Below are 13,312 nucleotides of genomic sequence, written 5' to 3'. Positions count from 1 at the left end.
CCCTCTCTCCCAAGTCCCAGGGCCCAGACCTCCACAGGTGCTCAGGAAAGGTTTGTTGAATGAATGTAAATGAACAGTACTGGAATAGGATTCCTTCACAGCCCGTACCTCGAATCCTGCTCTCACCTGGATGTGGGCCATGTAGGCCTGCACAACATCTAGTCCATACTGGCCAATGAGTTCCCGTACCAGTTGGATCCCCTTCTGATTGGCTGCCACCTGGGCCCGAAGGTCAGACAGGTTGTCATGGAGATTTCGGGTACCACTGCAGCCAGGAATCTTTCCTGGAGCCTTTAGGATTTCTGTCACAGCTGAGGGAAAGGAAAGGGGGTGGGACAAAGAGGAGGGAAAGAAGCATGGGAATCACAGGCTGATCTGTTCTCTCTCATCCCTTCTTTAGTACCCCACCTTCTTTAAACAATGTTCCTAAGCTCCATTACCAAGAAAACACTTCTGACTAGTGCTCTCCAAAGCGATCCTTGGACCCCCCCCCACCTTTCTTGAGGATACCACCTCACCACCACCACTCCCTCCTCACCCTCCTCCTGGAAGATGCCCCTGTGAACCAGCTTGAAGGATAAAAAGACAGCCCCTTCTTCTTGTAGTGCTGTGGAGTGGGGTGGCATGGAGCCTGGTGTGATGCCCCCTATATCAGCATGATGCCCTCGGCTCGCCACATAGAACACAGGGGAGGGCTGACCGGGCCAGAACACCTGGAAGTGCGGAGGGGGCAGGATCATAGAATCAGACTTAGAGCTGGAGTAAGACCTCAGGGGTCATCAAATCCAACCTCTCATTTTATAGATAAAGACTCTGAGGTCCAGAAGTTAAATGACTTACCCAAAGTGACAAACTATAATGGCAGACCCTGCATCTTCCAGGGCAGCACAGGTCCTCCCAAGGGGTGGTTATCCACCCACCCTACCCCATGGTGGTTACCCTGATATGTCTCCCCTCATCTATGCCTCCCCCCATGGCAATCTGCCACCTCACCGGAGTGATGACTGTGAGGTCTGGCAGGTGACTGCCTCCTGCTTTTGGGTGGTTGCTCAGAATTACATCCCCAGGCTGTAGATCCTCACCCAAATGACTGATCTGCAACCAGGCACAGGACAAAGGGAGAAGGTTTAATGAGGGATAGAGATGATAGGATTTAATAGTGATGAGGGAAGGTCAAAGAAGGGGTAGGTGAGACAAGTAGGTTATACAGTCCCTGTCTCTGTCAGGGATGGGAGACTGGGAATTGGGGCTGGGCCAAAGGAGAGGAGAGAAGAGAATGGGGTCTGCTCAGACCTGAAACTGCACAGTTTCTTGCATGGCACCAAGATGCACAGGAATGTGGGGTGCATTGGACACCAGGCCCCCATCAGGCCCAAAGAGAGCACAGGAAAAGTCCAGTCGTTCTTTGATGTTTGTGGAGATGGCCGTACGCTGCAGGATGCGCCCCATCTGCTCTGGAAGGGGAGGCAGAGTTATTTGCACTGTCTGAGCCCCCACTATCTTTCCTCATTCCAACCCCATCACAAAATAAACCCTCAACAGCATCAGAAGGCATCTAGTTTAACCTTCACCCAGAGTAGGAATTCCCTAGACAGGGTCATCCAGCCTTTACTTAAATATGTTATAACTCACCACTTTTCAAGCTAGCTCATTCCATTCTGATAGTTCTGATGGTCAACTTTTTCCATCCTTTCCTCCTCCTGAGCAAACATTTCCTTTGTCCTCCTCCCTTCCCCCCCCACACCCTCCTTCCTTTGCTCCTTGGCCTGAGGCCAAGAACAAGCCTAATCCCTCTTGGGTATCTGACAACAGTTTTAATATCCTAAAAATAAAACCAAGGAAAGCCCTTATTTGTGAGTGGAAATTACATGCTCCAAATTCTATGCGTTTAATGTCTTTATGACATTACATCCATGTGTGCCAGTGAATGGGGACAAATTCAGAGGTAGGTGCACATGCCTGCTGCTTTGGTAGGTTTTACAGCCCTGGCAAAGAAATGATGCTAGGATGTTCCTGGCACAGAAAGGGCACTAAATCATTGTTCAATCAAGATCAAATAACTGGAAACACAGTCAGGAAAGCCAAAGGGACAGATATGGTGAACAGCACCCCCAGCAGAAACAAAGTAAAAATTAAGAGCCAAACCAAATGCTTGAAAGAGGGAGCAAGAGATGGGTTCCAAGGTTTGGTTACAGTAGCTTGATGTACCAAGCTTGACAAAGAGTTTTCTCAACTTGCTGCTACCAGAGGGGTTCATCTGGGCCCTGGAGCCTGGGTAATGACATATTGCCTTCATCAGTTCTAGAGGATGAACTCAGCAAGTTGGCATCAGCCAGAAGGACCATATCCTTTTGACTCCACCAAGTACTAGAAATTACCCCTATGTGAGTTGCCTATCTTCACTAAGGGGGGAAGTCATGAATCCAGCAGCTCCAGATATCTGGGCCTGGTGTATGGAGCACAGCAAGGGCCAATGAAACAATGGGGTAAATACATATGGAAGCAGGAAATTATAGGCAGATCACCTGCTGCAATGGATCTGTGATTTCATGGATGGGGGTCCTCCCTCCAACAATGACACTGCCCCTATCATGTGAAACTCATGTCTATGTACTTCTATAAAAATACCACAGAAGGTTCACCCAGCCTGATGTGGGCACTCCTTTTGAGGCTGCACAGATATCAACAAAGAATGTGAATTGTCCATTGGTTATCCCTTCCTCTCCCTAGATTAATAGGCCTTTTCTACCCCATCATACATTTCTTAGATGACATTCATTTGTCACTTCTGTAAATTTGTTATACTGTAATGTTTTGAACCCAACCCATGCCCACCTGCTGTTTCTTTCTTTTTTTTTTCTTAAGCAATCGGGGTTAAGTAACTTGCTCAAGGTTACACAGCCAGTTATTTCTGGGTGTGGTGCTGAGTATCTGAGCCCGGATTTGATCCAGGTCATCCCGACACTGGAGCTGGTGCTCTTACTCGCTGAGCCACCTGGCCGCCCCATGCTGTTTCTTTTTTTGAGGTGATTTTAAACTTAAATTATTTAGACACTAGTATTCTACCACTTATCACCATACACCTCCACCAAAATAATATTGGTATTTAAAAAGTAGGTATTTAATTCAGGGAGAAACTTGGAGTTATTAAAAGAATGGCCCAATTTCCCAAGAACATACCAACTCACATTCCTATTCACTGAGTTCAGCTTATTGTCCCTTTGTAATGTCGGTCCAAGATATATAGTCTGGACAATAGTCATTCTTCATCGACTTGGATTTTCCTGTGTGGATCATTAGGCCAAATTCTTTTAAGTGACTATGGATCTCATTGAAGAGGTTCTTCAGTTTTCCAAGGGCTTGATACAATTCATTGACATTCTTTTGGGTCCTTTTTTGAAAGTTAATAATATCCTAGATTTCCACACACACACACACACACACACACACACACACACACACACACACTTTGGCATCTTCCCTCTTTTCAGAAACCTTGAGAACTGATCCTTTAGTGCCTTGCTATGCATATGATGTCTAGTCCCTTTGCTTTTCTTATCTTTGTTTTCTTCCCGGCCATTTCTGCTTCCTCATGCAGCACATCTGGGATTGTGTCCAAGTGTTACACTGTCCTTGACGGCAAAAAGAGAGATCTTGACAGTGCACTTTTCATCTCTTTGTTGATCTCCTTCCAGTTTTGTCTTTAAATGCCCTTGAGATGATTTCATTTAGTTAAGTCCCTCACCAATATCTCTTTCCCTGACCTTGCTTCTTGCTCTTTTTTTTTAGAAAAGTGTTGCTCATAATATTACACCATCCCTCTTTGTAAGATTTTTATAAACAAGTTAGTATTTTCAGTCAGTGTTACCCTTGGCTTGCTTCTTTCTCTCTCTCTCTCTCTCTCTCTCTCTCTCTCCCTCTGTCTCTCTGTTTGTCTCTCTCTCTCTCTCTTTCTCTCTCTGTCCCTCTCTCTCTCTCTCCCTCCGTCCTTCTCTCTGTCTCTGTCTGTCTCTCTCTCTCCCTCTCTCTCTGGATCTCTCTCTGTCTCTCTCTCCCTCTCTCTGTCTCTCTCTCTGTCTGTCTGTCTGTCTGTCTCTCTCTCTCTCTCTCTGTCTGTCTCTTTCTCTCTCTCTCTCTCTCTCCCTCCCTCCCTCCACCCCCCCCCCAACAAAAAAGAGCAAGTGGTTTCTGGGAGGAAATATCCAGGCTCTTCTGCTCTGCTCTTTATGGCAATTAAAATTCTTTAGCAAACAGTTGTCATTTGTGCTGGTGTCCATTCCTCTGCCTCTTTCCCACTTTTCAGCATCACTGGCAAAAGCTTGTTCCCTTCCCATATATTAATAATAATATTTGAATTTGATCCTTGTCCATAAGGATGGTCTGCCTATACAGAGCCAGCTGATTCAGGAATAACTTGTGCATCAGAGACAAGGCATTTACTGTCAGTTAAAATATTAATTATTTAATTTTTTGTGATATTATTTGATGCTTATTGCACATAATTCCTTCCGTTTCTTTTCACAAAGAAAGTATTCATAAATATAGATGAGAGGCTCCTTTGGCCTCTGACCTGTAACTTCTAATCGAATTCTTTTTTTTTTTTTTTTGCTCCCCTCCCCTCCAACCACCTTTGGATTGAAGTTACCAAGTATCCAAGCATATGTTAAGTTCATTTAGGGAATATTGTGGAGCCTTTTGTAGCTCTTCTCTGTCTCTTTATCCTCTATAACAGATGCTGACACAGAAGTTACAATCATTTTCTCAGTGGACTTTCTACAAACACTTATCTTAAGTGATGAAATACAAAATGACCAAACATCCCATGAAATATTTCTTGTGGCTTTTGGGCAAACGACAAAACCAACTCATTCTCCAGAGGACCTTTTACAATTACAGGGCATACAAGCAAGAAATATTTGTGCCCTTTCATTTGAATGGGGAGTGTTTTTGTTCTTTGTTCTTGTATCCCCAGCTGCCAGTACAGCCCCGGCACACAGTAGGTGCTTAATAAATACTTATTGATTGCTTTAATGGCACTAAATAAGTCACCAATTTGCTAGTATGTCTGATTTTAAAAAGGCATCCCGGAATCTACTCAATGCCACATAGCTCCTTACAATTCCATTGCAATATGCCAAGTAGAACAAAGACCACCAATGTCAGGGTTATGCTGAGCCAGCCACCCAAACCCTAACACAACAGGAAACATGGTAGACTTCATTTTGTCATAGACAAGGCATTCCCTGTTTCTTGACACAAACTCATAAAGCTAATTATCCTAAATCACTGAACTCAGTCATAAGGAACAGCCACTGATGGGTATTCACTATAATTAGTCTTGTCTAGAACTATGGGGTGCTTTCACTGAACCAACTGTATATCCAAAAAGTTGGCAGAAGCCCCTGAGTTCACCAGAGCCTGGACCAGCATTCCCAAACCCATGATAGTTCAGGTCAAGGAGTCAACACTGGTAGAGTGGACCTGGGGAAAGGAAAAAGGTTTCGTGCCAATGAAGGCCCCCTCAATGGAGAACCCTTATGCTTTCCGACTTCTCTGGATGACTGGTCCACAACTTGAATGAGTCTGTCTGAAGTGACCCTGCACAGCCTCCTCCAGCCTCATTCCCATCAGTGACTCATGGGCTGGCTAGGTGATCCACCAAGGCCAGCCAGGTTCGCCTCCTATGTCCCTTCACAGGGTGGGAACTTGCCTTCTCCTGGGTTCTTGTTGCCCCATGGATTCTGTCTTTGACTCAGATTCCCAGTTTCAATAAGGTAATCCCACATTGATGATGGAGTTCAAACCTGAGGCTAGACTTGGTCTTTAAAAGAGAAGACAGGAGAACAAAGGAATGCAGAAGTGGGTGGAGGGGTGGGGAATATAGAGACACCAATGCCTTCTGGGAATACCGTGTGCATTAAAGAACTGGTGCCAAGGGGCAGCTAGGTGGCACAGTGAATAGAGCACCAGCCCTGGAGTCAGGAGGACCTGAGGTGTCAAATCCAGCCACAGACACTTAACACTTACTAGCAGTGTGAGCTTGGGCAAGTCACTTAACCCCAACTTGCCCTGCCTTCCCACTCCAAAAAGCAAAAAAAAAAAAAAAGAATAGTGCCAAGTAAAGACCTAAAGATCTAGGCCTAGGGGGAGTCAGAGACAGGGAAATATACCAAGAAATGGAAGAGAGTCAGCATTATGCAAACGAGTGCAGGCATACACACAGGGTTCCTCAGGGGAGGAGGAGCCAAAAGGAGACAAGGAGGAGTCAAAGTAGCCATCACTAGATTGAGATGTGAGGAGGAAGGAGGATCAGCACAGCAGGGAGCAATGATAGGGAATAGCAAACCATCCCTTCACTGGTACTGTGAACCACAGGGATTCTGCTAAGTCCTAAAGGTTGCAGGAATCCTTAGCAACCCCCTAGTTCTATTTCCAAGCAGGGAAGGGGTAGAGATTTGCCAAGAATAGTGATATAACCCAAACTTTCATATGTAAGTAAATATATAATATAAAATAAAAAAATATTTATTTTATATATAAATATATTTATTTTATATATAAATATAATATACTTATTTTAAATATAATATATTTTATAGGAATATAATATATTTATTTTGTATATAAATATAATATTTTTATATAAATATAATATACTTATTTTAAATATAATATATTTTATATGAATATAATATATTTATTTTATATATAAATATAAAATATAGTTATTAGATTATTTAATATTACACAAATAAAATTTAAAATATATACATATGTGTGTATACACACAAACATATATATGCATATGTATATATCACATAATTAGATCATATAATTCTTATCATATATTATAACATAGAAAAACTGCACAGGTTCTTGGGCTGGTGGAGGCACATGGGAGTGGGGATGGGAGTGCATTTGACTTTCTTAGTAATCCTTGCATTCTTTTCCCTTAGGTATATACTATATAAAAACCTGGAAGACTGTAGATCCCTTGGGAAGGAGAAAGTCCCCTGGAGAGAAAAGATGTTTCTTTGGTCTCTCCAATACAAAAAGTATTTCCCCTTGGTGCGGGTGAGGGGGAGACAAGGGTACCCACTCAGGGTAGTGATATATAAATCAATCAAAAAACATTTATTAAACACCTACAATGACGCCAAGCCCTGTGCTGAGTATTAGAGATACAAAGAAAGGTAAAGACAGTCCCTAACCTAAAGGAGCTAACACTAAAGGAGAACCATAAATCTAGAGATCTAGAAAACCCGTTAAGGAGTGCTTATATGGCTATCCAAAAAGGAAAACAGGCTCCCTTGAGAGGTACTGACTTCCCCCTCATTAGATGTTTTCAAACAGGGTATGGATAACCATTTGAAATATATCGGGGGTGCGGGGAGGTCCTTTTCATGGATGCATGAGACTAGATGGCTCTTTCCAATCCTGAAATTTTATGATCCTTGTGATTCCAATATTCCCAGAAGAAACCCTGGTTGGGAGCATTAGCCAGAAGATATGACCTTTAAGAAATCATCTGGTGCAGATAGGTGGGTTCAAATGTGACCTCAGACACTTGACACACTTACTAGCTGTGTGATCTTGGGCAAGTCACTTAACCCCAATTGCCTTGCCTTCCCCCCTTCAAAAAGAAAAAAAAAGAAATCATCAAAACTGAGTTTTGTGTATGTGAGTCTAGAGTCTCAGCAATAGGCTGACATAGACTATAGCAGATTGGCCATAAAGCTGAAGACAAATGTCTTCTTTTATGAACAGAGAAGATGGACAAGTGTGATATATTAAGTGGGCCTCAAGAGGTCAGTCTGTGCAACCCTGCAAATAGAGTCCCCAGTACCATGAAGTGAGGAAATAGGAAGTGGGAACAGGGAAGCCAAACTTTAAACAGAAAAGTAGACTTGAGTTTGCATTTCTGTAGTTCTTATCCCCACCCCCTGGAGAGCCAGCCACGTGTGGCCTAGCAGAGCAGAAAGGACCTTAGCTAGTACTAGGTTTAGGGATCTGGCTGAGAGTGATAATTCCTTTAATTCTCCTTAAGTTCTCCTTAAATCTTCCCTAACCCAGGACTTTCACCCAATCTTTATGTCATGGTTTTAAATTTCTTCACCACCCTGATCACCCTCCTCTGGATATACCCAACTTGTCCTTTCTAAATGTCCTTTCTAAACTGTAGCATCAGGCAAAGAACAGAAGGAAAATCACCCTTGTTTGTTCTAGATGATTTACCTCTATTAACTCAGGTCAGGCAGACAAGTACCAAAGTACATGCTTAAATGTGTTCATTGGTTCATTGGTTCATTTGGGGTCTTGGCTCTTCCTGGAAACAAATGGAAAATCAGGTTTCCCTCCCTAAAAAACTTGCATTTGACCCTTCCATTTCTTCAAGCTATCTTCTTCAAGCTACTGCCCCACTTTTCCCTTGCAATCTGACTTGTTATGACTCGACTGAAACTTTCTCCAAGGTTACCATCTCTTAATTGCTCAATCCATGGCCTTCTGAGTCCTCATCCTTCCAGACCCCTCTGGAGCATTTCACCATATTGACCATGCTCTTCTCCTGAATGCTCTCTCCTCCATTGGTTTTTGTTACATGGTTGTCTTCATATCTTACTGACCACCCCTTACTCTCCTTTGGTGGATCATCATTCATATCCTGCCCCCGTACATGGGTGTGCTCCAATCCTCTATCCTGGGCCCTTTTCTCTCCCTATATTCTCTCTCTATGATCTTAGTTTAGAACTCATCTTCCCTCCCAAAACTCTCCCTTCTTCTAGCTTCTCTATTACTGTCAAAGGTACCAGTCTTTCCAGTCACACAAGTTCACAAACTAAGTCACACTCAATTCTTCACTCCCTTCCCTCAAATCAGATACTCAGTGTTTTGTAAACATGGGAGAGGCAATAGTTTCCCTAGGCCTGCACATTCACTCTGGCCCTGGCAACTTACCCAGTTCTTGAACTCAGAGTGCAGAAAATACTCCGTGGGGTAAATGGCACACAACTGGGCCAAGTTTAAGCCAAATATCCTTGGTACATAATTGTTGCCTCAAGCACTTATTTAAAACATACTCCCTAATCCAAGCAGACTCCAGGGACATCTCTGGGATTTAAAAGCAAGGGAACTGTGCAAAAGAAGCTATAATTATCCATGACCATCCAGAGAAGGCTAATTCCTGAGCCTCTGTTTTTGCATTCTGAAATTCGGTCTATGCTAACAAACCAACTGAAATAGTTTCAATTGTCATGCCAGGGGGATCCTTTGAACCTGGAACCAAGACAACACAGCTTACCAATTCTTCCTCTACTGAATTTCTTCTGTCCATTTCGCCTTTCTCCACTTAATGCAGCTGCCACTCTGGTTTAACTCTATCACCTGAGCTTTGAGAATACTCTCCATTCTCTCTCTGCTTCTAGCTCTTCTCTCTCTGATCCATCCTCCACATATCTTCTAAAATGATATTCCTGGGGTGGCTAGGTGGCTCAGTGAGTAAGAGCGCTGGCCCCAGTGTAGAGAGGACCCGGGATTGGTTCCAGCCTCAGATACTTAACACCCACACAAAATAACTGGCTGTATAACCTTGGGCAAGTTACTTAAGCCCAATTGCTTTAAAAATAATAATAATAAAATAAAATTATGTTCCCAAAATACAGCTGTGACCAGGCTGATTCTCTGCTCAAGAAGTTTCAATGGATCACTATTTCCTCTAGGATAAAAACAAAACAAAACAAACTCTGCTTCATGATCAGTTTCTCTCCTATCTTTCCAGAAGTTATTTCACATGACTTCCTAACCTTCATGTTCTCTTCTCTCAAGCCAAACAGATCTAATTGCAATTCCCTGGAAGTGATTCTTTCTCTTGCAACCATATCTTTAACCAAGATGTGTACCATGTCCAGTTCTTGGAACACCTAGCTCCCTTCAAGACCCAGCTTAAAGCCACCGTCTACCATCTACATGATACCTTGACCTCCTTCCCCTATCATTAGTGCTATCCAACCCTAAGTGACTTTGTTTTATTTTACTTTGTGTCTAATTGCTATTTTCCTCTAGTAAAATATAAATGTCTCAAAGGCAGAGACTGCTTCCTTTTTGTATCCCCAGCATCATCTTACATGTGATAGGTACTAAAAAAAATGCTTAGTAAATGTAAAAATGAGAGAACAAGTCAGATTAATGAAGGAGACAACCTATATATAAACTTTGTACAGGAAAATATGGAGATAATCACAGAGAAAAGGCGCTGAGATTAAAAGGCACCAGGAAAGGCTTCTTAAAGACAGAATTTTAGGTGAGACTTGAAGGAAGCCGGGGACATCAGGAGGTAGAGATGAGGAGGGAGAGCATTCCAGGCATGAGGATTAGGCAGGGAAAATGCCTGGAGCCAAGACATCTTGTTTGAGGAACACAGCAATGATATGAGAGCCATTGGATTGTAGAGTACCTGGAAGGCAGTAAGGTCTAAGGAGACTGGAAAATTAAATAGATGCGTTTAGTTCTAAGGACAACATCTGAAAACTTCATAGGAAAAGTGGACAATGGTCCTGATGCAGGGCCTTTCAGAAAACACAGCTCTGTAAAAGGGCAGTTGAGTGGTTGCTGACCAGGCCCAACCTTGGCTGGAAGGGTTATTTACCCTGCTTGGCTTTCAGAGGTCTCAAATTTGTCCATCAGATTTATATCTTCTGTTCTTTTAGTCCTAAGATGTCTTCTAAGTCTTAAGTAGTTAGGGAGGATGGGTAGAGAAAGGGAGAGAAGAAAGGAGATAGCCAAGTCATGTCGATTTTACCTTTGCAATATCTCACCTATAGCCCTTTTTCTCCTGATTCTGCCACCACACGGATGCAAGCCCTCATCACCTCACACCTAGACTATTTAAATCACCACCTGCTTCAGGTTTTCCCCACTCCAGTTCATTCTCCATGTAGCTACTGAAAGGATCATTATAAAGCACTAGGGTCTCACCACGTCCATACCTTATACAATAAACTCCAATGTCACCTCCCTGAGGCTGCCAGGATCAAAAATAAAATCTTCTGCTTGGCATTCAGAGCCTTTTTTAACTGTTCCCTTCCTACTTTTCCAGTCTCCTTAGACTTTACTGCCTTCCAGGTGCTCTACAATGCAATGGCTCTCATGTCCTTAAATAAGATCCTCTATGTCTTGGATCCAGGCACTTTCCCTGGCTGTCCCCCATGTCTGGAGTGCTCTCCCTCCCCATCTCTGCCTCCTGACATCCCTGGCTTCCTTTAAGTCTCAGTTAAAATTCCATCTTTACCTGGTCCTTCTTAATCTCCATGCCTTCCTTCTGTGATTATTTCTAACTTTTCCTGTACATACTTTGTATATATGTTGTCTCCTTCATTAGACTGTGAATTTCTTGAGAATAAGAATATTTTCTCCCTTTTTTGTATCCTCAGTACTTAATACAATAGGAGGCAGTTAATAATGCTTCTTGACAATTCTTGACAATTGAATTCAAGACACAGAATCAAAGATTCGGGAAGTTGGAAGATACCCCAGGGTCATCTAGGCCAACCTGAACCTTAATATGAATCCCTTCATCTATATGCTTGAAATGTACTTAAGGACTTCTAGTGAAGAAGAACCCAATATCTACCAGCTGCAGTAGGTCATTTCATTGGGGGATGATTTAATGGTAAAACTTATCTGTAAATCAAACCTTCATGTGCATCCTCTACAATTAGAATTCTAGTTCTTCCCTCTGGGGCCAAGCAGAACAGATTGAATCCATCTTCCTCAAGACAAACTATCATTGATTTGAATATAACTCTCAGGACCTCCTCTAAGTCTTCTCTCCTCCAGGTGAAACATCCCAAGTTCCTTCAGACAATCTTCATCTAACATAATCCCCAATGCCTTTCACCATTCTGGCTGTTCTCCTCTGCATACTGTCCAGGTTATCAATTTTCTTCCTAAAATGGAATCCCAAGACCTGAACATAATATTCCAAATGTGTTATGACCTTGGAAAAGTTATAGCAGGACTAGCCTCTTCCTCTTTCTATCTACTATGCTTCTTAATACTGTCTAAGTCACGTTGGATTTTTTGGTCTACATGTCATACTGTTAATTTAATCATACTGAGTCTCTAGTCCACTAAAACCACCAGATCTTTTCTAAATGAACTACTTTCTAGCCATAGCACCCCCACCTTGTATTTATGAAGTTGATTTTTTTTAACTCAAGTGTAAGACTTTACATTTAACCTTATTAAATTTCACCTTGTTAGCTTTGGTTCAAAATTCTAACTAATTGAGACCTTTTCAGACACTGTGTCATCCAACGAATTAGCTATCCCTCTTAGTTTCCTATCATCTGCAAATTTATAAGCATACCATCTATCCATATGCCCGTGTAATTAAGAAAAAATTACTTTTAATTAATAAACAGCACAGGGTTAAGTTCAGATGCCTGAGAACCTCTACTGGAGACCTCCTTCCAAGCTACCATCAACCCATTAATAACTACACTTTGTGTCCAGCCCTTTAACCAGATCCAAATCTACCTAACTGTAATATGGGGAGTCCAAATTTCCTAAACTTTTACACATGAATTGAATAAAAGATTTTGTGAACTGCTTTGCTAAAATCTAGGTGAACTATCTATGAAGCATACCCTTGATGTACCCAGAGAGTAACACAGTTAAAAAAGAAAATGATGTTAGTCAGACATGATCTGTTCTTGATGAAGCCAAGCTGTGATCACTGCTTACTTCTCTAGATGTCTACTAACCATCCCTTTAATAACACATCCTAAAATTTTCCCAGGAACTTAAGTGAAGTTCACTGGCCTGGAGTTTAAGAATCCAAATTCTTCCCTTTTTGAAAATCAGGATGAACATTAGCCCATCTCCAATCCTGTGGTACCTCTCCCATTTTCCACAATCTTTCTAATATAACTGGTAGTGAGTGTCTCTGTAATCACATCTGCCAGTTCTTTCAGTACCTTATGATGTAGTTCATCTGGGCCTCGTGACTTGAACTCTTGGGTATCAACTCCCTATTAGCCATTTGTGTTCTGTCCTCTCCAGTCCAAAGATCATTCTCCTTAGCAGAGAAAACAGAATATGAGTTGAACAGCTTGGCCTTCTCACCATCATCATTCATGATCATTGTCCCATCCAACCCCCAACAATAGTCCTAACCCTTCTTTCATTCTCCTCTTTTCTCCAGCATAGCTCAAAACAAAAAATACAAAAAAAAAAAAAAACTTAATCCTTAGTCTAAGCTTAGGGCAACCTGAACTTCAAACTCTCTTGATATTACTCTTATAAGACCATGGTG

General features: G+C 42.2%; 1 protein-coding gene across 2 annotated transcripts in view; it reads right to left on the bottom strand.

Moving 5' to 3' along the window:
- Positions 1-13,312, bottom strand: part of OPLAH (5-oxoprolinase, ATP-hydrolysing) — a 44,689-nt gene that overhangs the window by 2,187 nt on the left and 29,190 nt on the right. For both annotated transcript variants that reach the window (XM_069097052.1, XM_069097051.1), the window contains exons 17-20: positions 1,294-1,454; positions 994-1,095; positions 539-713; positions 127-311 (exon numbers count right to left, since the gene is read on the bottom strand). In XM_069097052.1, the coding sequence (XP_068953153.1) occupies positions 127-311; positions 539-713; positions 994-1,095; positions 1,294-1,454 (623 nt within the window). The remainder of the gene's footprint in view (positions 1-126; positions 312-538; positions 714-993; positions 1,096-1,293; positions 1,455-13,312) is intronic.

This window comes from Petaurus breviceps, unplaced genomic scaffold (assembly GCF_028583685.1).
Source record: "Petaurus breviceps papuanus isolate PSGF00001 unplaced genomic scaffold, PetGlider_PUasm1.0 350, whole genome shotgun sequence".
Classification (NCBI taxonomy): domain Eukaryota; kingdom Metazoa; phylum Chordata; class Mammalia; order Diprotodontia; family Petauridae; genus Petaurus; species Petaurus breviceps.
Note: the sequence above shows the minus strand (reverse complement) of the source record. Positions and strands in the feature narration are given on the sequence as shown.